This window comes from Ranitomeya variabilis, chromosome 7 (genome assembly GCF_051348905.1).
Source record: "Ranitomeya variabilis isolate aRanVar5 chromosome 7, aRanVar5.hap1, whole genome shotgun sequence".
Taxonomy (NCBI): domain Eukaryota; kingdom Metazoa; phylum Chordata; class Amphibia; order Anura; family Dendrobatidae; genus Ranitomeya; species Ranitomeya variabilis.
Window position 1 is genome coordinate 209,234,133 of NC_135238.1, and position 24,747 is coordinate 209,258,879.

A 24,747-nucleotide genomic window follows, 5' to 3' on the forward strand; every position below is an offset into this window, starting at 1 on the left:
AGGATAACACCTTTAAGTTAAAAAAAAAAAAAAGACTCTTGAAGGGGTTGTCCTCTTTTGAGGACATTTTGTTTTTTTTATTATTTAACCCCTTCACGACATGCACCACACATGTACAGCGCATGTCGCATCTCCCCTTTGATGTGGGCTCCGGCGCTGAGCCCACATCTTTCACCGGCACATGTCCACTGTTTTGAGCAGCTGACATGTGCCTGGAACAGCCACGGGTGGAATCGCAATCCAGCCATGACTATTAACCCATCAAATGCCGCTGTCAAACTCTGACAGCGACATTTACATTGCGCTTCTGGCAATCGCGCCAGAAATCCACCTATCTGTGACCCAGTGACGTGATCGCGGATCACCGATGGGTCATCATGACAATCAGAGGTCTCCTGCAGGCCTCTATGGTTGTGAATGCTGGATTACTATAGCGCCGCCCGGTGGTCGGCACTCATAGCAAATGAATAATTCAGCTACATAGAGGCAATCTGATCATCGCCTGTATGTAGCAGAGCAGATCGGGTTATGGCAGCTTCTAGTCTCCCATGGAGACTATTGAAGCATGCCAAAAGTAAAAAAAATAAAATAAAATAAATTAAAAAAAAGTTCATATCACCCCCCCTTTCGCCCCATTCAAAATAAAGCAGTAAAAAAACAAACAAAAAAAATCCCCACACATATTTGGTATCGCCGCATTCAGAATAGCCCGATCTATTAATATAAAAAAAGCATTAACCTGATTGCTAAATGGCATAATGAGAAAAAAAATCCAAACCCATAATTAGGTTTTTTGGTTGCTGCAACATTAATTAAAATGCAATAGCGGGCGATCAAAAGATCTTATCTGCACCAAACGGGTATCGGAAAATTGCACGATTATATATATATATATATATATATATATATATATATATATATATATATATATATATATATATATATACATATACATACATACATACATACATACATACATACATACATATACATACACATATATACACACACACACACACACAAATTTTGGATTTTTTTTTTTCACCACTAAAATAAAAAAAAGAACCTAGACATGTTTGCGGTCTATGAACTCGCAATTACCTGGAGAATCGTAATGGCAGGTCGGTTTTGGCATTTGGTGAACATGGTAAAAAAAAAAATCCAAAAAACAGTTGTGGAGTTGCAGTTTTTTTTTTGCAATTTCACCATACTTTTTTACCCCGTTTTTGGCTACACGATATGTTAAAACCAATGGTGTCGTTCAAAAGTACAACTCGTCCCGCAAAAAAAAAAAAACAAGCCCTCACATGGCCATAATGATGGAAAAATAAAAAAAGTTATGGCTCTGGGAAAAAGAGGAACGAAAAACAAATGTAAAAACGAAAAAGGGCTGCGGTGTGAAGGGGTTAAAGGGAATCCATCACCTGAAAAAAATACTATTAACCAGTATTAATCGATTTGTGACCCTGCTCAGCGCCGGCAATTAACTTTACTCCCCCCGGCAGCGCTCGGAGTAGAGAGGTGCCGCTGTGACCGCGCCCCGGCCCTGACTGACAGCAGCTCATCATTAGGGCCGGCCGGCTGTCAGTCACTGCTCTATACACAGAACGAGAACACTACCGGGCAATAAAGCTAATTTCCTCCCGGCCGCGCTCGGTAAGAGCGGGCGCCAGACACGGACAGAACGCCGTTGGCCGGCAGATTAACCCCATATTTGCAGGTTAATAGCGTTGTTTCAGGTTCCCTTTAAATGCAAATACTTTGGGGCCAAGAATAACAACAGCACAAAAACAAAAAAACTGCCCAAAGAGTTAAGGGGTCGCCACCTTTGCGGCATTTCTGTCCCCAATGTCTCGCTGCAGAGCGAGTTAGCGGAAATCCAGGGTGTAACTTTGTATCTGTCTCTTCCTGAGCTGTTCCTTCTCTCCCGCTGGTGCGCACTGCGCTTTATCACCTGCGCGCCTCCCATTTATTAAAATACTGCTGTCAACGGCACCTAATGGTTAATACTCACTTCCGGCACACCGCAAGGAGCGACATTTTACAACGTCTAATATATGCCTTGCTTTCCCTCTAGTGTTCAGAAATGATTATACTGGCCATGAGAGGAGGTAACGTACTGGTGACGTCATGACGTAAATGTTGTCTCCTTCTAAGGGCTCCGAGCACAAGTTACTTCCGGTGGGCGGGGTTACAGGACTGGTCCTATTCTCAGCGGTGTCTGCCCGCTGAGGAGAGAGAGGCAGCATCCGGGCATTCCGGGAACATGGCTGCAGATGCTGCCGCCTCCAGTGCTCAGGTGGGAGCGGCTGCGACTTACTGTGCTGTAGTGTAGATGACGACTGAATAAGAGCAAATATGCGTTTATTATCAGCCCGTATCGACTGTCACATACGAGTGAGAGAGGTCGGGGCCGGCTGGTTTTCTCACCAGTATATTATTATTTTATTTATTTTCTGTCGTTTAGGAAAACTTATGGCAGGAAAAAAACATAATTCAGAGAGTGAAAGGAGTCAGAAATGTACCGAAGGCCGAAAGTGTGTCAAAATCCATTATTGACTGACGACGAACGTGGAGGGGGCTGACTGAGAATATTGGGGGGCTGACAAGAAGTGTTGGGGGCTGATCTTGGGGAGGGGCTGACGTTGGGGAGGGGGCTGACGGGGAATGTTGGGGGGGCTGACGGGAAGTGTTGGGGGCTGATCTTGGGGAGGGGCTGATGGGAAGTGTTGGGGGCTGATGTTGGGAGGGGCTGACCGGGAATGTTGGGGGCTGACATTGGGAGGGGCTGACAGGGAATGTTGGGGGCTGACGTTGGGAGGGGCTGACAGGGAATGTTGGGGGCTGACGTTGGGGAGGGGCTGACAGGGAATATTGGGGGGCTGACGTTGGGCTGATGGGGAATGTTGGGGGGCTGACGTTGGGCTGATGGGGAATGTTGGGGGGCTGACGTTGGGGAGGGGCTGACGGGGAATATTGGGGGACTGACATCAAGGCTGGCGGGGAATGTTGGGGGGGCTGACGTTTGGGAGGGGGCTGAAGGGGGATATTGGGGGGCTGACAGGGAATGTTGGGGGGCTGACGTTGGGGAGAGGGCTGACATCGGGGCTGGCGGGGAATGTTGGGGGGCTGAAGGGGGATATTGGGGGGCTGACGTTGGGGAGAGGGCTGACATTGGGGCTGACGGGGAATGTGAGAGGGCTGATGGGGAATATTGGGGGGCTGACGTTGGGGAGGGGGCTGACTGGGAATGTTGGGGGGCTGACGTTGGGGAGGGGGCTGATGTGGAATGTTGGGGCTGACGTTGGGGAGGGGGCTGGCGGGGAATGTTGGGGGGGCTGATATAGAATGTTGGGGGGCTGATGGGGAATGTTGGGGGCTGACAGGGAGGGGGCTGATGGGGAATGTTGGGCTGACGTTGGGGAGGGGGCTGACGAGGAATGTTGTGGGGGCTGATATAGAATGTTGAAGGGGCTGACGCTGAGGGGGGCTGACGTTGGGAGGGGGCTGACGTTGGGAGGGGGCTGACAGGGAATGTTGTTGGGAGGGGGCTGACGTTGGGAGGGGGCTGACGTTGGGAGGGGGCTGACAGGGAATGTTGTTGGGAGGGCTGCAATGTTTTTTTTTTTTTTTTGCAAAGCCATGAGAAATGCAAGGAAACCGCTAAGAATCAGGTGGAGGGTAGTCTCTATTGTTGTGGTGTATTTTTTTCACCCTTTTTTCGTCCCTTTTTTGGGGCAGCGGGTTGTCACAGATCCGGCTTCTCTTACCTGCAGTGATCCTCTGGTGAAGGCCGCGGCGTCTCCTGTGTGGTGTTGGCAGAACTCTGTTATGTCCAGTGTCGCGGACCTCGGGCCTACACCCCCAGGGGGTGACATCATTCTCGGGCCATATACACCCAGGTCTGACCACAGGTCTCCTCACCTGACCGCAGCCCCATCCATATACACCTATCAGGTGCCTGAGTTCTAATCAGTCCACGCATTGCAGTCTGTACATGGACCAAGATGTACGGCCGTCTAGCGCCTCGTTCACACGTCCGCTTTGTTTTTGGATAGAGCGTGTGCTCGTTATAGTCTATGGTGTTATCCACATTCCTATGTATATGTGAACATACAGATAACGCCATAGACTATAGCAGGTACATGTTCTATTCAAAATATAAAATGGACGTCTGAATGAAATATATATATAATTTTTTTTGTGCCTGTAAAAAAAGAAAAAAAAAAACTTGTCCATTTCTCCTACGCCTCATTGGGGGACACAGACCGTGGGTGTTATGCTGCTGCCACTAGGAGGACACTAAGTGATACAAAGAAAGTTAGCTCCTCCCCTGCAGTATACACCCTCCTGCTGGCCCTCAGCTAACCAGTTCTTGCTTAGTGTCTTAGGAGGCACTTGGGTCTTTTTTCCCAGACCCCATCTTTGTTTTAATTTTTGATTTTTTAATTTTATGTAAATTTTTAATTTTTTATTTAACGGAGTGAAGGGGGCGACGGGTCCTTTTTTTCATAAGGTCCGCTCTCCCCCGAACCAACAACAGGCGAGCACGGCGAGTATACCTCCCCGTCCCTCTCCTGCGACGTATGGCGCACGAAAAAAGTTTGCGCCAGGGCAACGGTTCCTTTTTTGGTCCCGATTTCCCCCAACCCCCTCCAGGACCCTGCATTACAGCGATGTAATTTGGAGACGTAGGCAGTCCGGAGGGGATGTTGTGCCGCAGCCCCCCTCTGCTACAGAGATGCATCAGGGGCCTCTCCATCCCCATCCAGGGTGCATGGATTGAGCTTACAGACTCACAGAAGCGCCCAGCAGACCTGTGAGATCCGGGATGGCGGCTGTAAGTACCTTCTGGGGACTCCCCCCTGCTCCCCCTCAGCGGCAGCGATGCAGTCTGGGTCCCCAGGGAGAGGCACCGCCGACCGGTGCTCGGCGGCGCTCCGTCGCGGCCGCCGCCGCACATCGTCGGCAGGGCCCATAAATTTAGTCCCCGGCTTCTTCAGCCGGAGTAGGCCGCAGTGGCCTCTATGGGGTAGGCGCCGGCAGTACTTGCGGCAGAGCCCCTGGGGACAGGCGCCGGCGGTCGGGAACTGCGGCGGTTAGCGTCGCTCTGTTGCGGCCGCCGCGCATCCCCAGGCAGGCTGGAAATTTAGTCCCCGGCTTTTCAGCTGGAGTAGGCCGCAGTGGGCAGATCCCTCCCACGGCCGTAACCCCGCCCCCCTAGATCGGCGCTTCTCGTCTGGGACGAGAGGCGCCCTGCAGATCTCGGGGGCCTTGCTTCCTCACGCTGCCTGCCTGGAAGATGCGGTCCTGGGGGTGCCACTGGCCAGTACGCCAGCGGCAATCATTCGGCGCGCGGCCCGCCGACGCGCTCCACCGGCAGGCTCCATAAATTTAGTCCCCGGCTTTTGCAGCCGGACTAGGCCGCAGTTGAAATCCTTTTCAGGAGCGGAGGTGCTTTCATGGTCCCGATGGGCTGAACTTCGTGGATGTACAGAAGCCCCCCTCCATGGTCCGGGCAGCCTCCTCCACCACTGTGAAAGCGGACAAGGAGGCGGACGGTTCCTCTCCACCTCCCTAACAAAGGGATGATGGATTGAGGTTTATCTCTCTATCCCTGCACCGTCCACGCTGCAATACCCGACATCCGCGGCGGCTCCATGCCGGGACGCGCACCGTTGGTAAGTGGATTCTGCCAGCAATGGGCTTCTGCAGCGGGATATTGACAGGCAGTCTCAGACTTCCCTGTGGCCACCTCCCTGAGGTAACGCTCCAGTCGGCTAACAAATTTTGCTCCCGGCTTCGGCCGATGTGTAGTACAAAAGCGCACTGTGTCGCCTCAAGGCGGCTTAGCCTTTTTTTCCTGGCGCTTAGCGCCTGACGCAGAAGCGCTCAATTTTCTCGAGCAACGGGTGACCACCCCTAACTTTTACGCTGACGCCGGCTGCAGAAATTTACGCCCCGGCTGGGGCCTATCATGGAAGTTTCGAGGCTCCGCCCATGTCGTGCCTGTAGCTCCGCCCCCTAAATTGGCGCTTCTCGCTCGCTGCGAGATTTTACCTAACCCGCATGACCAGTATTCCTGGTCTTAAAGTCACACGACCAGTATTCTCTGGTCTTAAAGGCACGTGACCAGTATTTCCTGGTCTTAAAGGCACGTGACCAGTATTTCCTGGTCTTAAAGGCACGTGACCAGTATTCCCTGGTCTTAAAGGCACGTGACCAGTATTCCCTGGTCTTAAGGGTACGTGACCAGTATCCCCTGGTCTTAAGGGTACGTGACCAGTATCCCCTGGTCTTAAAGGCACGTGACCAGTATTCCCTGGTCTTACAGGCACGTGACCAGTATTCCCTGGTCTTAAGGGCGCGTGACCAGAATTCCCGGGTTTTAAAGGCACACGTCCAGTTTTCCCTGGTTTTAAAGGCACACGACCAGTATTCCCTGGTCTTAATGGCGCACGACCAGTATTCCCTGGTCTTAAAGGCACACGACCAGCATTCTCTGGTCTTAAAGCCACTCGACCAGTAATCCCTGGTCTTAAAGGCAGACGACCAGTATTCCCTGGTCTTAAAGGCACACGACCAGTATTCCCTGGTCTTAAAGGCACACGACCAGTTTTCCCTGGTCTTAACGGCACACGACCAGTATTCCCTGGTCTTGAGGACACCATGACCAATCCGAAACTGGTCATAAATGAGGAGCCCTCTGCCGCTGATCCCAGTTTATCCCAGTGTAACTAGTTCCCTCAGCCTAAACTCCCTCGTAGAGCTTTTGCCATCCAGTCCGGATATGCGATTCACTGGACAGAAGCCTCTACGTGGGACGCTATGCCTGGTCTGATTTTTAACGGCGACAGGCACTTTAAAGGGCGCCGGTCTCCCCACACCATCAACAGACGGGCACTCGAAGGTCCAGGCCTAACGCCAGACAGCCTGTCCTGTCCACCCGGAGACTTGCACTCTGTGGATGTACAGAGGCATCCCTTTTTTCGGGCGTCTGAGCACCCCCCTCTGCATCACCACTATTTAACAGAAGATGCAAGTAGGCGTATTTCCCTCTCCACTTCCTTGTTAAGAGGATGGTGGATCGAGGCTCCTAATTTTTAACTCTGCAATGACCTGCTGGAAGCAGCGGCGCATTCTGCCACTCGGCAGATTAACCGGGTACAATCTCCTGTGGTTTACCTACCAGTATCCCTGCCCGATATGTCCTCAATTAAAAATGCCACGATCTGTCAAATAGCACATCTGGTTTGTTCCGTTTGGCAGCTACGGGTCCAGCCCTTTAATCTCCCTATCCGCCGCATGGATGCTAGAGCCCTTAACTACTTCGATTCACACCAGTATCCCTTTCCTGATCCCTTTCCTGAAGACAGTTCAGCTGGTCAATCATATTTTTGAGCGGGAGACTAACGAACAATCGTACGTTTCCGCAGCCCCGACCAACAATGAAAGGGTTGTCCAGGACAGTCTAGATCTAAGGGATCTTGGTTACTAAGAGGTGGAACGATAAGTAGGACCGATTCCGGACCTCAAACTTCTAACAATCTTTTCACAAGGTTCTTCTTCGAATGGAGTTTCATCCGCTCAGCCATTACTTCAACAAAAAAGGTGCAATTTCGGGCATCCATCGACATTCGGGATGCCTAACCTCTTCAAAAATTCCTTTTGCTTTTCCATTCGTGAACAGCATTTAGGTCACGACCTTGTTCTTCGGCCTTGCTACCGCATCCAGGGTGTTCGCAAGGGTCATGGTGGCTGTCATCTTGCACCTAGAGGCGTGGTCGTCCTATCCTGTTTGACCGACTGTTTACCCACCCTTGCAGGACTACCCTAAGTCGTCTATATCACTTGCGATACCCTCTCACCTGGGCTGGTGGCTAGACTTAGACAACTCCTCATTTCCAGCCCAACAGATATCCTTTTTTGAGGATGATCCAGTATTCTTCCAGAAGGGTGGTAAATCTCCCTCCAGACAAGGTCATGGTTTTTTCAACAGGGAGCTCGCGCTCTTGCTCACTCCCCCCCCTCATTTCATTTAATTTACTGGGAGGGTTCCAAAAAAAAAAACGGAGACGACAATGGAAACAGTTTCCTTTGCTTCGTTAGTTTTCAGCAAGTCAAGCAGCTTTTCAGACGATAGTCTCTGAGCTCCTTCTTCATCCGGAGTTTTTTCTCCCGGTTCCATGGTTACTAGTAACTTCCAATGCCAGTCCTCTTCTCCCGATCATTGCTCTGGAGATCTCAAGGGTAGTCCTATAGTAGGTCCACTCCTTATGGCGGGTCAACCCATCCGAATTCAATTGGACAACGCCACGGCTGTCATACGTCAATCATCTAGCGAGTACCCACGTTCAAGCACCATGGCCAAAGTACCTCACATGGGCCGAGATCTATCACTCGGTGATCTTGGCAGTTCATATCCCAGAAGTAGAACTCTGGGCTGCGAACATATTTAGCCGTCAGGGTTTCACCTCAAGTGAGTGGGAACTTCACCGGAAGTATTCCATCAGACCCGCCTTCACTGGAGCTCTACAGTTGTAGCTCGGATGGCGTCCTGACTGATCGCCGGTGTACTGGAGTTGGTTGTTCGGCCTCGAGATCCAGGAGCCTTCGCACTGCATGCTCCGGTTATTCCGTGGTACCAGTTTCCACTTCCGAAAGCTTTTCAGAAGCAGAAAGGGCCCCAGTGATCCTCGGAAATCCGTACTGACCACGTCAGTTCGCTTGCGGAGCTGGTAGCTTTCTGTATTTCTGCAACAAAACTGCAAGTAGGGACCACCTCGCAGGATGTTTTTCACATGTAATTCTTCCCTTTTGCATACCGTTAGATCACTGGGATCTATTCTCTTAGGGAAGGTTGCCCCCTTTTCTCTCGGCGATATCCTCATTCTGACGAGTCTTCGGTGCTAACGGGTCTTTTCAGATTTTTTTCTCTTATTTCCTTCAAGGCAGGTTGTCCTCAAGCCTTCCCTGTCCCTAGTTCCAAGGTGGTATTGTATTACTACTGTCATGAGGGCATAGTTCCTCCCTCATCTCTTTGGGCACCACTCCACAAAATGGAATGAGGTCCCCATATTCCGGACAGAGCAAGTGCTCTAAGTAGGTATGTCTTGAGGATGGCGTCCTTCCGAAGGTTGGACACTGTATCTTGGGTTTCCTACCGGTAAGAGGAAGGCTTCCTGACTTTTACAGGAAGGGTTTGGCCGTCTCCATCGGCCATTTAGCCTGGTGTATTCTTTCACCATCCAGTAGTCCTTCCGTGTTAGATGACAGCCTATCTCCCCGTCTATCGTGGGTTCCAGGCACCAGGCGTCAACAAGACACGCCTGCACGTTTGCGGATTCGTCCAGTCCGCATGCATCCTTGAAGCATTATAATTCCCAGACTTCCACAGATGTGACTCTGGGTAGGCGGACTCTGCAGGCCGCGGTGGCGCACTCGTAAGTAGCAGTTACACAGAGCCTGATCTGACGTTGTCCCCACCCAGGGACTGCTTTGGTACGTCCCACGGTCTGTGTCCCCCAATGAGGCGTAGGAGAAAAGGAGATTTTTGTTTACTTACCGTAAAATCTTTTTCTCCGAGCCAATCATTGGGGGACACAGCTCCCACCCTAGTATTGGCTTATGCTTGTTTTTTACAATCCGATATGCTATACTCTCATATATAATATGACATGCTGTAAGCTAATATGTTGTTACTGATCTCCTACTGCTTTTTGCACCGAACTGGTTAGCTGAGGGCCAGCAGGAGGGTGTATACTGCAGGGGAGGAGCTAACTTTCTTTGTATCACTTAGTGTCCTCCTAGTGGCAGCAGCATAACACCCACGGTCTGTGTCCCCCAATGATTGGCTCGGAGAAAAAGATTTTACGGTAAGTAAACAAAAATCTCCTTTTTTGATCGTTGTCACATATCAAACTTTCCAATACGAGTCTAGAGGTCAGTGAAATAAAGGTCAGCCCTCAGATGCCATCTGGGTCAGATCATTTTTTTTTTTTTAATGTTTATGTGTCACCCCACCAAAAATGTTTGTAGCACTACAATCCCAAGATATGTTTTATACATACAGGGCAGTACCAGCATTAATGTTCTTAAAACCTCACAAACTTTGGCGCAAATGCATCGCACCAGGCCGGGTAATGAAAAGGAGAGCCGCCAATGCCGTCATGAAAGAGGCTGTTCTCAGGGCTACCGTCCAGCAGCCGCAGATTACTGGAGTGGTCAATGGACTGGTTCCTGCCAATCGATTAATGCCAACTGTACAGGCGGAGTGCAGTGGGTTTTCTTGTTTTTATATAGCTCATTCTAAATCTGTGTCAGAATCCATATGATTTGTCTCTGGATGTTCCTGTGGCTTCTAGCAGAATTCTGCAGGGGCCTAGGCATCACTTCTGCTGCACCAGGGCGGTCCGTACAGAGGTGTAGCCCTAGGACACCATCTTCTGGCGGAGAGAGAGTGTAGATCCCCAGAAGAGCAGTAATGGGTAGTGATGAGCGAAAGTGCTCGCTACTCGAGTTTGCATCGGGTACACACCGAGTCTTGTGGGTGCTCGAGCGACATGGTTGAGTCCTTGCTCCACATGTTTTGCAGCTATTAGCCAAAAAACATGCAAGAATTGCCTGACCTACACGGGTAGGGACTTGATCATGTCACTGGAGCACCCGCGAGACCCGGTGAGTACCCGAACAGCAGATGCAAACTCGAGTAGGGGGCACTTTGCTCATCAGTAGTAACGGCCATCGATCTTGTGCGGGATGCAGCCTACAGCTGTGTTCACACCTTTCCTCTTAGCATGTGTTTCCCCAGAATCCCTTGTAAGGCCACGTTCAGTATTTGGTCAGTAAACCAAATCCAGGAGTGGGTGATAAATCCAGAAGTGGTGACGGGTTTCTATGATACTTTCCCTCTGATTGTTCCACTCCTGGTTTTCGCTTACAAATACTGATGTAAAATACTGACCAAATACTGAACGTGTGAACGTGGCCTAAGAGTAAACATTGTGTGTTTTTATGACACTTTATGGAAATGTTCTTTTGGGGAGATATAGAAAGCACCTACAATTGTAATTCTTTCATCTTTTCAGGCATTAATCAATTACTACTGCCAGGAAAAGTACTTTCACCATGTGCAGGCGACCGCTAATGATTGGCTGAAGGAGTTTGGTAATGATCCGGTGTTCCTCTTTTTCCGGGCCTTTGGGATGTTAATGGAAGGTAATGGGTTTTTAGCTGAAACTCCCGGTTTACCCTCTCTGTGTGAACCCTTCTTTATACCCATGTTTGCTTTATTCTCTTTATTTGCAGATCAAGTGTCCGAGTCCATCCGAGAACTGGAAACGCTGAAAGACAAGGCGGATGTGTCTCTGAGTGCTTTAATGGCCCTGATCTATGCGCACAAGAAGAGCTCGCACCCAGGTAATCCTCACCCCGAATTAATAGTCTCATCAGTGGTCATCTGTGGAAAATGAATGAGCTGCATACTGAATAATTAGGAACTGGACTTTAAAAAGGAAACAGCGCCACTCGTGGTCATAGGATGTGAGCAGTATTGCAGCTGATCCCCAAGTGAATTAGCAGAAATACCAAGGTCAATGGCTTAATAGATAAAATTCTTTCTTCTTTCCTTCCTTTCCCTTTCCCCTTCCTCTCCTCCCAGCAAAAACACTTTACTCCCGTCCGAAATTTTGCCATATTTTTCACATTTATTTTTTTATTTAGCAGCATTAATAATTTAAATAATTTCCTTTTTTTTATTTTCCCTTGATATTATATTCAATTCAGGCTTACACATTGCCGTTTTGATTTCTTTAATATCAGAAATGTATGCAACGCTATGTGACCTGATAAGGTTGATGTATTTCCTCTAAAAATCCATGTCAGAATGGCTGTATAATCCTCTATAAAGTTTAGCCCTGCCTGATTAACAGCTCCTCAGTGTCCCTTCTCCCTGCTGAGATCTCTCATTGTTCAGTACAAGCTGCAGCCATCAGTCAGGCACGGTGGGCAGAGACAGAATACACCTGAAAAATGTTCCTATCGGTCATGTAGTCAGTCCAATATCGTACCCAATATGAGATGACAGATAATCAGGATGGACATTCATCTTTGTGTAGCAGCCTGGTCCTCTGGGACACAGCCTCACAAGGACCTGGATTTTTGGGAATCTACAATGAAACCCTTGACATTATAATAATCTTCAATTTCTTATTTGAAACAGTTACCGTAATTATATTTTTGCCTCTAAAGACAATAAAGTTCCTTTTTCTTGTGTGCAGACAGAGAAGCTATTCAGGATCTGGAAACGAGGATGAAAGAGCAGCGAAAGACTGCGGCGCCCAGAGCCTTATATTACGCCGGGCTGTTCCTGTGGCACGTGGAGCGTCACGACAAAGCGCGGGAGTATGTCGACAGGATGATTAAGATCTCAAACGGAGACCGAGATGTAAGTAACACAGCGCCATAATGCAACAATACCCTCGTACACTCAATGGGCAGTATGCCAGTGTCATAAAGTGAGATTTCTCCTACGTATCATTGGGGGACACAGGACGAATGGGTGTTATGCTGCTGCCACCAGGAGGACACTAAGTTAAACACACACAAAAGATTAACTCCTCCCCTGCAGTATACACCCACAGACTGGACAATCCAGAGCCAGTTCTTACTTAGTGTCTCAGGAGGCACTTGGGTCCTCAGGACCCCACCAATTTTTTTTTTTGTTTTTGATTTAACGGAAAGAAGGGAGCGACAGGCAAATTTTTTAGCTCTGATCTCTCCCGCACCAACAACGGGCAAGTACACGGAGCGTTCCTCCTGTATCCTTTCCCGCAACGATGGATGCCAGCCCTGGCTCACCTTTCAGTGTGGCGACGGTTCCCTAGCGTCCCGATCTCCTTCCATCCTTCTCAGGCGACCATGGGGACTAATCATCCACCTAAGTCTCCTGGAGCCAGGGCACAGCCGGACAAATTGACAGGGCGTCCGCGCAGCCGCCCACTGCACCACCACTGAATATAGTGGCTGATACATGGCGGCAGTAGCTCTCCACCCTCTCCCTATCATGGTGAAGGTGGATGGAGCATCGGTCCCATCGCACAAGGTAAGTGCGGGGACCGACGAGCTGGCAGCAGGGGGCCCCCCCTTACTCTCTTCTAAATGCGGCCCTGCAGCCGCGGGACAATGTGCGGCTCTGCAGCCGCGGGGCAGCGGGTGGCTCTGCAGCCGCGGGGCAGCGTGCGGCTCTATAGCCGCTGGGCAGCGTTTACTTTCTGAGAGGGCTCGGCGGCTCCCAGGCCTGGGTCGGACTACAGCGCCCGCCTACATGCATGCCGCCGCCCGCCCACGACACGCCCCCTCCCTGGGCGCTTCTCGCTCCCGAGAAGCGCCCTTCTCACTTCTCGGCGGCCATCTTGGACCAGGAAGTGCGCTGGCGGCTCTGCAGCACCGCAGCGCTCAGGACAGGAGGAAAGCTTCAGGATCTCCCTGCCAAGCCACCGCGGATCCTAGGTGAGACGCACCCAATAGGATTGCCTTCCCCCCCTGCCAGTACGCTCACTCCACAGCAAATATGTCACAGTCTAAGCAAAGACGGACTGGAAAGACCCACTCTGTTATTTTTGCTGTGTGCACCTCCTGCAAGATTTCTCTGCCCCGAGGTCACACCACCCCGCTGTGCTCTGCCTGTGAAATGCCCGCGGCACAGGATAATCCGGCCTCTGACCCGGAATGTAGTGAGCCTAGTACCCCCGCATGGGCGTCCTCCCTTGCTCGATCTGTGGCATCCTTGGAAAGGACGATACAGTCCCTCCGTGAGCCGTCCCTTACCCAGGGTACTTCCAAGGATGATGTAACGCGGTCTAAGAACCCCTCACGGCCCAGAGGCCGTACCGTTTCCAGAAGCCCTCACTCATATAGAAAGAAGTCCAGGGTAATATCTCCGGTCCAGGATCAGCCTTCTGGTTCAGAGAGCGAAGTCTCTCGTCACTCATCCCCAGATCATAGCAGGGAATCTTTTCTGGACGACGCTTCCAGCGTGTCCTGTTCCCCAGAGTACCGTCATGACCAAGAGACCCTTGATTCTCTCATAGACTCTGTAAGTCAGACTCTACAGTTAGAGGAGGAAGCCCCGTCTAAGGCGGCTCATCCCGTGTCATTTGGGCGGACTACAAAGGCTCATAGGTTTTTTCCCACGCATCCTCAATTCAAGGACATTGTCGATCTCCATAGAGTCCGTCCGGATAAACGCTTCTCAGGTCAGAAGGCTATGCAATTGAAGTATCCGTTTGCTCAGGACCTTGCTAAGGAGTGGTCTCAGTCACCCTCCGTGGACCCGCCAGTGTCGCGGCTAGCCACAAAGGCGGTTCTATCTTCCTCCGAGGGCGCGTCCATCAAGCATCCCACGGATAGACAAATTGATCAGATGGCTCGCTCGGCTTTTGAAGCTTCCTCGGCTTCTCTCTTTCCTTCTTTTGCCGCCACATGGGTTGCAAAAGCCATGACCCATTGGGCCGAGTCTTTAGCCTCTACTGCACTTCATGCCGACTTACCCCCCGAGGTTTCTCACCTGGCCACTCAGATTGCCAGAGCGGGGGACTTTGTAGTTTCCGCATCCTTAGACGCGGCCAACTGTGCCTCACAGGCAGCGGCCAATGCTGTCACGGTCCGCAGATCCCTTTGGCTCAGGGACTGGAAAGCGGACTCAGGATCCAAAAAATCTCTCACGTCCCTTCCATACCAGGGGGAACGTCTGTTTGGGGACAAACTAGATAAAATGATCGCAGACTCCACAGGGGGAAAGAGCAAATTCCTTCCCCAGCAACGGACCTTTCGTCCCTTTCGCAACCAACAGGGCCGAGGCCGATATTTCCGTTTCGGTTCCAACTGGTCCAATCCTTCCTCCGCGCCACCTGGCGTCGGGAGAGGTCAGCGCAAGGACAGAACCTCCCAGCCATCTTACAAACCTTCTCCCTCTTGGAGAGGCAGACCCAGACAACAGGGGTCCAGGGGGTCCAGATCTAACAGGTCTCCTCCTCAATGACTCTTGGCAGACGCCAAAGGACACCGACAGAGTTGGCGGCCGCCTACTCTTCTTTCGGGACGCGTGGCTCTCGGTAGTTCCCGACCGATGGGTCCGCGATCTGGTATCCGTCGGTTACAAGATAGAGTTTGTCTCTCTTCCCCCATCTCGTTTCTTTCAGTCCCCTCCTCCCAGAGCAAGGGTCCGTCAGTATTTCCAGGCCATAAAATCGCTATGGGACGACGGGGTCATCATCCCGGTACCTCAGGACGAAAGGTACCAAGGTTTTTATTCCAATCTTTTCATTGTTCCAAAGAAGGACGGCTCCGTACGTCCGATATTGGACCTCAAACTCCTCAACAGGTACGTCCGTGTACGTCAATTCCGAATGGAGTCCCTCCGCTCGGTAATTGCCTCTCTGGAAGAGGGCGAGTTTCTTGCATCTCTAGATGTTCAAGACGCTTACCTGCACATTCCCATTCTGCCGTCTCATCAGCGCTTTCTCCGCTTCGCGGTCCAGGGTCACCATTTTCAGTTTGTCGCCCTACCGTTCGGGCTGGCCACCGCTCCTCGGGTGTTCACCAAGGTCATGGCGGCTGCCATGGCCATTCTCCATGCTCGAGGCATAGTGGTGTTGCCCTACCTGGACGACATTCTTATAAAGGGACCCTCTTTCCGGTCCTGTTCAGAGGCGGTAGATGTCACTATAAATACTCTTTCACGCCTGGGCTGGAAACTCAATTTCAAAAAATCTTCCCCAGTCCCGGCCCAAACCATACCCTACCTGGGCATGATCTTAGACTCCTCTCAGGGTCTAGTACTCTTGCCTCCGGAAAAGGTATCTACTCTACAGAGAGAAGTCCGGAAGCTTGCTCAACCTCGCTCTCACTCCCTACGCTTCTCCATGAGGGTACTCGGCAGGATGGTGGCGGCAATGGAGGCAGTGCCCTTTGCGGTTTTTCACCTCCGGCCCTTACAACACGCCATTCTGGCAGTATGGGACAGGAATCCCGCCTCGCTCGACCGCCGTCTCCTTCTCTCTCGCCAAATCAGACAATCCCTCAGGTGGTGGACCGAGAGGTCCTCCCTGACTCGGGGGAAGTCTTTCCTTCCGGTGCACTGGCTGGTTGTCACAACGGACGCCAGTCTCTTCGGCTGGGGTGCAGTGTTCCAGCGCCACTCGACCCAGGGTCGCTGGTCGCCGCAGGAGTCCCAGCTACCCATCAATATCTTAGAGATTCGGGCAATCAGACTAGCCCTCCATCATTTTCAGCAGTTCCTCTCCGGACGTGCGGTAAGAGTCCAGTCCGACAACGCTACTGCAGTAGCCTACGTCAACCGCCAAGGGGGCACTCGCAGCAAGGCGGCCATGGTCGAGGTGACGCTAATTCTCCGTTGGGCCGAGGCACATCATTCCATACTCTCAGCAGTTTTCATACCAGGCGTGGAAAACTGGGAAGCGGACTTTCTAAGTCGCCACAGCCTCGATCCCGGAGAGTGGTCTCTTCATCCCGCAGTCTTTCACCAGATCTGCTCTCGTTGGGGGACCCCGGACGTGGATCTAATGGCATCCCGCCTCAATTGCCAGGTTCCCGTCTTCATGGCCAGGTCTCACGACCCCTCAGCCTTCGGAGCCGACGCTCTCGTCCTCTCATGGCAGGGCTTCAGTCTCCCATACATCTTTCCCCCAATTCCCCTTCTGGGGAAGGTTATCAGGAAGATCAAGGCAGAACGGATTCCAGTAATCCTCATCGCTCCGGATTGGCCACGCAGGACATGGTATGCCGAGATGGTTCAACTGGTCTCAGACGTACCTTGGAGACTGCCGAGTCGCGCAGACCTCCTGTCTCAAGGGCCCATTTACCACCCGAACTCAGAGGCCCTGTGTTTAACGGCGTGGCCGTTGAGTCCTGGGTTCTGAGGCAGAAGGGGTTGTCTCAGACGGTGATATCTACCATGCTCCGTGCACGCAAGTCTTCTTCTATGCGCATCTACCACCGCGCTTGGAAGGCATACTTCGCCTGGTGCAGGGATCGGAGGCGTTCCCCCCTCCGTTTTTCTATTCCTCACATTTTGGAATTCCTCCAATCAGGCGTAGACTTGGGTCTTGCACTCAGCTCTCTTAAGGGCCAAATTTCTGCTCTCTCGGTCCTTTTTCAGAGAAGGATCGCAAACAGATTGCAGGTCAGGACCTTTATCCAGGGGGTTTCTCATATGGTTCCGCCTTACAAGATGCCTTTGGAACCATGGGACCTGAACCTAGTTCTCTGTGCTCTTCAAGAGCCACCTTTTGAGCCCTTGCACGAGGTGTCTTTGCTGTTCTTGTCTTGGAAGATTGCCTTCCTCGTGGCTGTCACGTCTATTCGACGTGTCTCTGAGCTGGCAGCTCTGTCGTGCCGACCTCCTTTCCTCGTGTTCCACCAGGATAAGGTAGTTCTGCGGACATGTCCGACTTTTCTTCCAAAGGTCGTTTCCTCCTTCCATCTTAATGAGGAAATTGTTCTTCCCTCACTGTGCCCTGCGCCTTCCCACCCCACGGAAAGGGCGCTCCACACTCTGGACTTAGTGAGGGGTCTCAGACGTTATGTCTCCAGGACTGCGTCTTTCCGTAGATCAGATGCCTTGTTTGTTCTTCCGGAGGGGCCACGGAAGGGACTACCCGCTTCCAAGGCCTCCATTGCCAAGTGGATTCGTTCCGCCATCCAAGAGTCCTACCGTGTCAAGGGTCACGCTGCACCTCCGGGGATCAAGGCTCATTCTACCCGGTCAGTCGGCGCGTCCTGGGCCATCCGGCACCAGGCATCGACAGCACAGGTCTGCAAGGCTGCTACATGGTCCAGCCTCCATACATTCACGAAACACTACCATGTGCACTTTCAGGCCTCGGCAGACGCTTCCGTCGGCAGGCGAATTCTACAAGCGGCTGTGTCTCATATGTAGTTTGTAGGCTCGCACAGCACTCATAACTTCTGGTGACCCGCCCAGGGACTGCTTTAGGACGTCCCATTCGTCCTGTGTCCCCCAATGATACGTAGGAGAAGAGGAGATTTTTGTGTACTCACCGTAAAATCTTTTTCTCCGAGTCATCATTGGGGGACACAGCACCCTCCCTGTTAGCCTAGTTGGCTCAATTGTTTTTTTCAGTCTGTGTTTGTTGACTTTGACATGTTTTCTGTTTGATAACTGGTTTACTCCTACTGCTTTGTTACCGAACTGGCTCTGGATTGTCCAGTCTGTGGGTGTATACTGCAGGGGAGGAGTTAATCTTTTGTGTGTGTTTAACTTAGTGTCCTCCTGGTGGCAGCAGCATAACACCCATTCGTCCTGTGTCCCCCAATGATGACTCGGAGAAAAAGATTTTACGGTGAGTACACAAAAATCTCCTCATCCAGAGAATGAAGAGACTGCCGCGTTATCACTGAGTCCCATCCAAACCTTTATTCAGGGTTATGCTTGTTGCCGCTCACACTAATATGTGCTCCTATAATAGCTGATTGATCGAGGTTGTGCGTCATTATGGCGCACTGCAACGTGAAAGACAACGGGTCCGATTCATCAAGACTGGCGTTGCACACGCTGTTCTTACTAGAGAAGAAGGCGCTGAATTTAATAGTAGGCGCATGTCACTTATTGAATTTGGCGCCTCTTCTGACAGGCATGCGCCTCGCCAGAAATGCAGGCACATTTGATGAATATGATGGACGGGCGTGAGCCAGCTTCGACCGTTCCGGTAGAGTCGATTCACACTAGCGTGAAAGTCTCAACATTTTTACACAACTCCTCATTGCGCAAAAATGTTGTGACTTTTCAAAGCTTATATGACCCTTTTCTGGCTTTGATGAATCAGCCGTTATGTTTTTCTTTTTTATACATCAGATTAGTTTTAGCCCAGTTTTCACAATCTACAGTCCTCCACCGTACATCATGCTACTTACAGAAACTGAATCAGCAGCGTCCATCAGGGAGATATGAGGTCACGCACCCTGTGTGCCAACAGGGAGCCAGGGGACTTTTAACCCCTTCCCGATGTATGACATGACTCTTATGCAGGATCAGGAGCCAACCTCGCATCTTTTTTAAAAATTTTTTTTACTTGCGCAATTTCACCGCACTTAAAATTTTGTTTTTCCCATTTTGTTTGAACATTGAATGGTAAAATGAATGGCGGCATTCACAGCTACAGCTCGCCCCCCCCTAAATATGAAGCCTTCATGTCGCCAAGTGGTCTGAAAGTATAAACAAGTTGGCTCTTGGAAGAAGCAGAAGAAAAACTTAAAGGGAACCTGTCACCCCCAAAATCGATGGTGAGGTAAGCTCACCGGCATCAGGGGCTTATCTACAGCATTCTGTAATGCTGTAGATAAGCCGCCGATGTTACCTGAAAGAGGAGAAAAAGAGGTTATAATATACTCACCTGGGCGGTCCCGCTGCTGGTCCGCGGTCAAATGGGTGTCTCCGGTCCGCTCCGGCGCCTCCTATCTTCATTCTATGATGTCATCTTCTGGTCTTCACACCGTGGCTTCGGCGCAGGCGTACTTTATCTGCACTGTTAAGGGCAGAGCAAAGTACTGCAGTGCGCAGGCGCCGGGCCTCTGACCTTACCGGCGCCTGCGCACTACAGTACTTTGCTCTGCCCTCAACAGGGCAGACAAAGTACGCCTGCACAGGAGCAGCGGCATGAAGACCAGAAGAGGACGTCATGGACTGAAGATGGGAGGCGCCGGAGCGGACCTGAGACGCCCATCGGAGCGGGACCGCCCCTGGGTGAGTATAATCTAACGTCTTTTTCTTCTCTTTCAGGTAACATCGGCGGCTTATCTACAGCATTACAGGATGCTGTAGATAAGCCCCTGATGACGGTGAGCTTAGCTCACCATCGATTTTGGGGGTGACAGGTTCGCTTTAAAAGCAAAATGAAAAGTGTTAGCGGGGTCTTCCAAACCTCTGTCATTCATGGCTGAGACATATGAACTTCAATCAGACAGAAGTTTTTTTCATGAACCAGCCTCATTAGCTCCGCACAACTACAGGATTTGTAACCAAAAGTATTGCATCTATAATAAATCCAATCTTATGCTTCATGCCTTAAAGGGAACCTGTCAGCAGGATTGTGCACAGTAACCTACAGACAGTGTCAGGTCGGCACCGTTATACTGATTAAAATGATACCTGGTGATGAAATCCGTCTTGTGGTTGTTGTTAGTTTACATAATGAATATTATATTACATAATAATTTAAAAAAACCCTTCTGCAGGTGGGTTCCGGCCTAATCGCATTTGTAGTGTGCATGTAATCGTTATGGGTGAGGTTATCCTGATTAAGGCCGGTTTCACATTAGCGTTTGCATGAGCTGCGGAGGGCTGCGGACTTCCTCCGTGAAGCCCCACCCTCGGCCGCACCTCCAGCTCCGCCTACTTCGGCATGCGGCCTGCGTACCTATCTTTAACATTAGGTACGCAGGTCGTGCCGCTGTATGCGGATGCTTCCGCATGCGTCATTTTGACGATGCGGTGACCAGCGTAGGACGCAGCTTGTAGCAATTTTTTTTTTTCCGCATCGTCAAAACGACGCATGCGGAATCATCCGCATACTGCCGCACGACCTGCGTACCTAATGTTAAAGATAGGTACGCCGGCCGCATGCAGAAGTAGGCGGAGCTAGAGGCAGAGGTGTTGCCGAGGGTGGGGCTTCACGGAGGAAGTCCGCAGCTCATGCAAACGCTAGTGTGAAACTAGCCTAACTCAAAACTGAAAATAAAGATTAAACAACAACCACAAGACAGATTTCATCACCAGTTATCATTGTAATCAGTATAATGGACACTGTCTGTAGGTTACTGTGTACAATCCTGCTGACAGGTTCTCTTTAAGTAATTTTCCAGCTCCCTCTCATCCAGGTATTCACAGGGGGGACACTAAAAACAGAGAGATGATTCTCTGAAGTCGAGCGCTCTCATCACCTTAGTCCTGAACAGAACAGATGCCTTGTTTCATTGTCTGATGAGAGGAACTGAAATTTCGAGCTCTGGTCTTGCAGGGATTGGTTTTGAAAGGGTGGCTGGATCTGACCTGCGGGAGGGAAGCTAATGCTAAAAAGGCTCTGAAGTGCTTTGAGGACGGACAGAACGATGACACGGACGTGTTCGCAATGATGGGAAAGGTAAGATCATCAATAATGGTCGTGTGAATGCCGAGTTCACTGCTCTAGTAAATGTCTTGCGATCGATGCAGTTTTACTTAAAGGGAACCTATCACCCCGTTTTTTTCGGTATGAGATAAAAATACTGTTAAATATGGCCTGAGCTGTGCATTACAATAGTGTAGTTTGTGGACCCCGATTCCCCACCTATGCTGCCGAAATACGTTACCAAAGTAGTCATTTTCGCCTGTCAATCAGGCTGGTCAGGTCGGATGGGCGTGGCTTCTTCCCCCAGATATTGCGTAGTTTTCCGTTGGTGGCGTAGTGGTGTGCGCATGTCCAAGGTCCCCAATCCTGCACGGGGGGGTGAAAATAGCAGCGATGTCCGTTATTCCATTGGTGGTCGGTGGGCGCGGCCATCTTCCTTTGGCCGCGCGTGCGCAGAAGCGGCGCTCTGCTGGCCGCGGCTTCAGGAAAATGGCCGCCGCGATCTCCATCTGCGCACGCGCGGCATCCCGCGGCCATTTTCCTGAAGCCGCGGCCAGCAGAGCGCCGCTTCTGCGCACGCGCGGCCAAAGCAAGATGGCCGCGCCCACTGACCACCAATGGAATAACGGACATCGCTGCTATTTTCACCCCCCCGTGCAGGATTGGGGACCTTGGACATGCGCACACCACTACGCCACCAACGGAAAACTACGCAATATCTGGGGGAAGAAGCCACGCCCATCCGACCTGACCAGCCTGATTGACAGGCGAAAATGACTACTTTGGTAACGTATTTCGGCAGCATAGGTGGGGAATCGGGGTCCACAAACTACACTATTGTAATGCACAGCTCAGGCCATATTTAACAGTATTTTTATCTCATACCGAAAAAAACGGGGTGATAGGTTCCCTTTAACCTGAATCTGTCTGTAGCTAATAAATAATCTTGTAGATATTCTTTACCTTCATGATCAGGTTAATAGGAGCAGCCAGAAATCACATGTGTGGGGGTCTGTAACCCAATGCACCCTAGGATCAGTTGTTTTCTTGTCCTCGTCACTGGCAGATGTACACAGTGTAGTGACCATCGTTGGATGCTGCAGTTTCGCTCCCACTCACTTCAGTAGGGCTCAGCTCCTGAGAACGGTCATAGAGCAGTGTATGGAGCGGTGCTCTTCTGCTTCTGTACAGCCGGCTGCAGCTACAAACAGCTGATCGACGGACCCTAACCCATGTAGGGTACTTGGTGCATTACTGAATTTTAGGCAGCTGAAAGGCCCCATCAGTCCTTCCGCTACATAAATGAGTGCCAGTACTATAAATGTAGGTTTCTCTGACATTTTATATAAGATCTACTTACAACTTAGGCGGATTGACACGTCCAACATTCATGGTATGAGCCGCAATATCCGGAACGGACGCAGGTCTCCTTGCATGAACATAGAAACCTTTTATATATGTCAAGCAAACCTACATAGAAAAGGAATACCAAATATACTAATAAATACAAAAAATAGGATACTAAAACCAAACAAAAACAAAAAAAAGTGAAAAAAGTATCCACAGGAAACCCAGATAACAATTAAATACATTTTATTACATAATCATGAGAAAAGAACATAGCTGTGCACAAAATTAATTTAAAAAGCATGTATTACATGCTAGGACATGATAAAAACAATGGTGAGGTGAGGGGCACAGTATGCCACATAGCCAATACAATGAATCAATAGAATAAGGTCAATAAGTTATTAAATAACCACACTTGTCATTGACAAAGCTGTCCACAATAATTCATACAGTTTATATTATATATATATATATATATATATATATATATATATATATATATATATATATATATATATATATATATATATATAGTAAAAAGGGAACAGCACACTGGTATAACTTATCCCTGGGTGCAGAGCCTCCAGGCAACCCGTCCACTGGTCGTCCACATTCAATATAGATCAAAAAAAGAGGCAGCACTCCATTTTTCAAAAAGGTGCAGGATTTATTCAAATCCACATGTCAGTGCGACATTTCAGCTCTATTGAGCTTTTCTCAAGCCTTGAGAAAAGCTCAATAGAGCTGAAACGTCGCACTGACATGTGGATTTGAATAAATCCTGCACCTTTTTGAAAAATGGAGTGCTGCCTCTTTTTTTGATCTATATATATATATATATATATATATATATATATATATATATATATATATATATATATATATATATACTGTATGTGTGTGTGTGTGTGTGTGTGTATATATATATATATATATATATATATATATATATATATAAATATACACACACAATGAAAAGTGCATAGTGCTCAATATATAACATTACCAGTGTGATGAATAAACATAGGCAGCATTAGCCAAAAGACAATTGAAGTCAGTTGATGGTGATACAATGTAAAGATACTGACCAGATGGCACACACCGCCCCCTCACTGCACTCCAACGCGCGTTTCGCTACCGCTCTTTGATGAAGCGGTAGCGAAACGCATTGGAGTGCAGTGAGGGGGCGGTGTGTGCCATCTGGTCAGTAAAGGCATTCCCATGTTCTGATAGGATGGCCAATAAATGTCTTATAGATGTGGGTCCCACTTATGTCTAGAACGAGGGTTCCTGGCCACGTCCTGCCTATTCTAGTTCCAGAACTCCTATAGAAGTAAATGGGAGTTGGTGAACAGAATTATAGCCCAGTGACTCCCACTATAACCAATGATCCCCAGTAATGCCCAGTGACCCCCCAGTATAGCCCAGTGACGTCCATTATGTAAACTGTTCATGACATGATCACACAGGTCCAGTTATCATATCTATATCCCGGCTGGAGGGAGTGAACTGCCCCACTACCATCCTGTAGTTCGCTCCAAAAATAAAGTCCCTTAACTGGTTTTCCTAAACATTGCTTTGGCCAAATAACTTGACCAGGTCCACACTTTCATTTTGCACTGCAATCACAGCTATGCCTGTGACTGCAATGCACTCCAGTGAGCTCAATACGCTTCTATCCGCATCCTGGGGAATACATAGTGACCCTCGCATATGATCCCCCTCACAATGTGTACGGCGCTGTACTGATCACACTGTAAATCTGGCCTCCGCGGGAGCTGATCGGTGGGACGCCGGCTGTCAGACCCCACTGATCACATATTGATGACCTCTCCTTAGGATAGGCGATCTATATCTAATTTCACACCACTGTAAGAGGCCATAGGTGCTCGTCACATGTATGCTTTTCTCAGAATCGCTATTTGGAAGCCGTATATACGACTTCTGCTATATCGTACCATAGAGCATTTACTGTATGCACTTGGTTTTATTTTAGGCTCATTATTACGAGTTGCGGCAGAATTATTCCGGTGCCTTGGAAGTCGTGAACCAAATCCTGGCCAGCCAGCCAAGCTTCACCCCGGCTCTCATTAAGAAAATGAGGCTCCATCTCGCTCTGCAGGACTGGGAACAGACAGTGGAGACGGCTCTAAGGTTCAGTACGCAGCGCTCCCCCCACCAGCAGATCCTTACAGATATTGGCAATTGTGTGGGCTGCTGGCATTTCAGTTGCTAGGAATACATAGAAGAA

At 49.9% G+C, this 24,747-nt stretch overlaps 1 protein-coding gene across 1 annotated transcript in view; it reads left to right on the forward strand.

Annotated features, from left to right (window-relative positions):
- The first annotated feature begins 2,176 nt into the window (after positions 1-2,176).
- TTC21B (tetratricopeptide repeat domain 21B) overlaps positions 2,177-24,747 on the forward strand; it is a 96,373-nt gene continuing 73,802 nt past the window's right edge. Inside the window, exons 1-6 of the mRNA XM_077272802.1 lie at positions 2,177-2,299; positions 11,088-11,217; positions 11,308-11,418; positions 12,279-12,445; positions 21,057-21,179; positions 24,493-24,650. Coding sequence (XP_077128917.1) covers positions 2,267-2,299; positions 11,088-11,217; positions 11,308-11,418; positions 12,279-12,445; positions 21,057-21,179; positions 24,493-24,650 — 722 coding nt within the window. The 5' untranslated portion in view covers positions 2,177-2,266. The remainder of the gene's footprint in view (positions 2,300-11,087; positions 11,218-11,307; positions 11,419-12,278; positions 12,446-21,056; positions 21,180-24,492; positions 24,651-24,747) is intronic.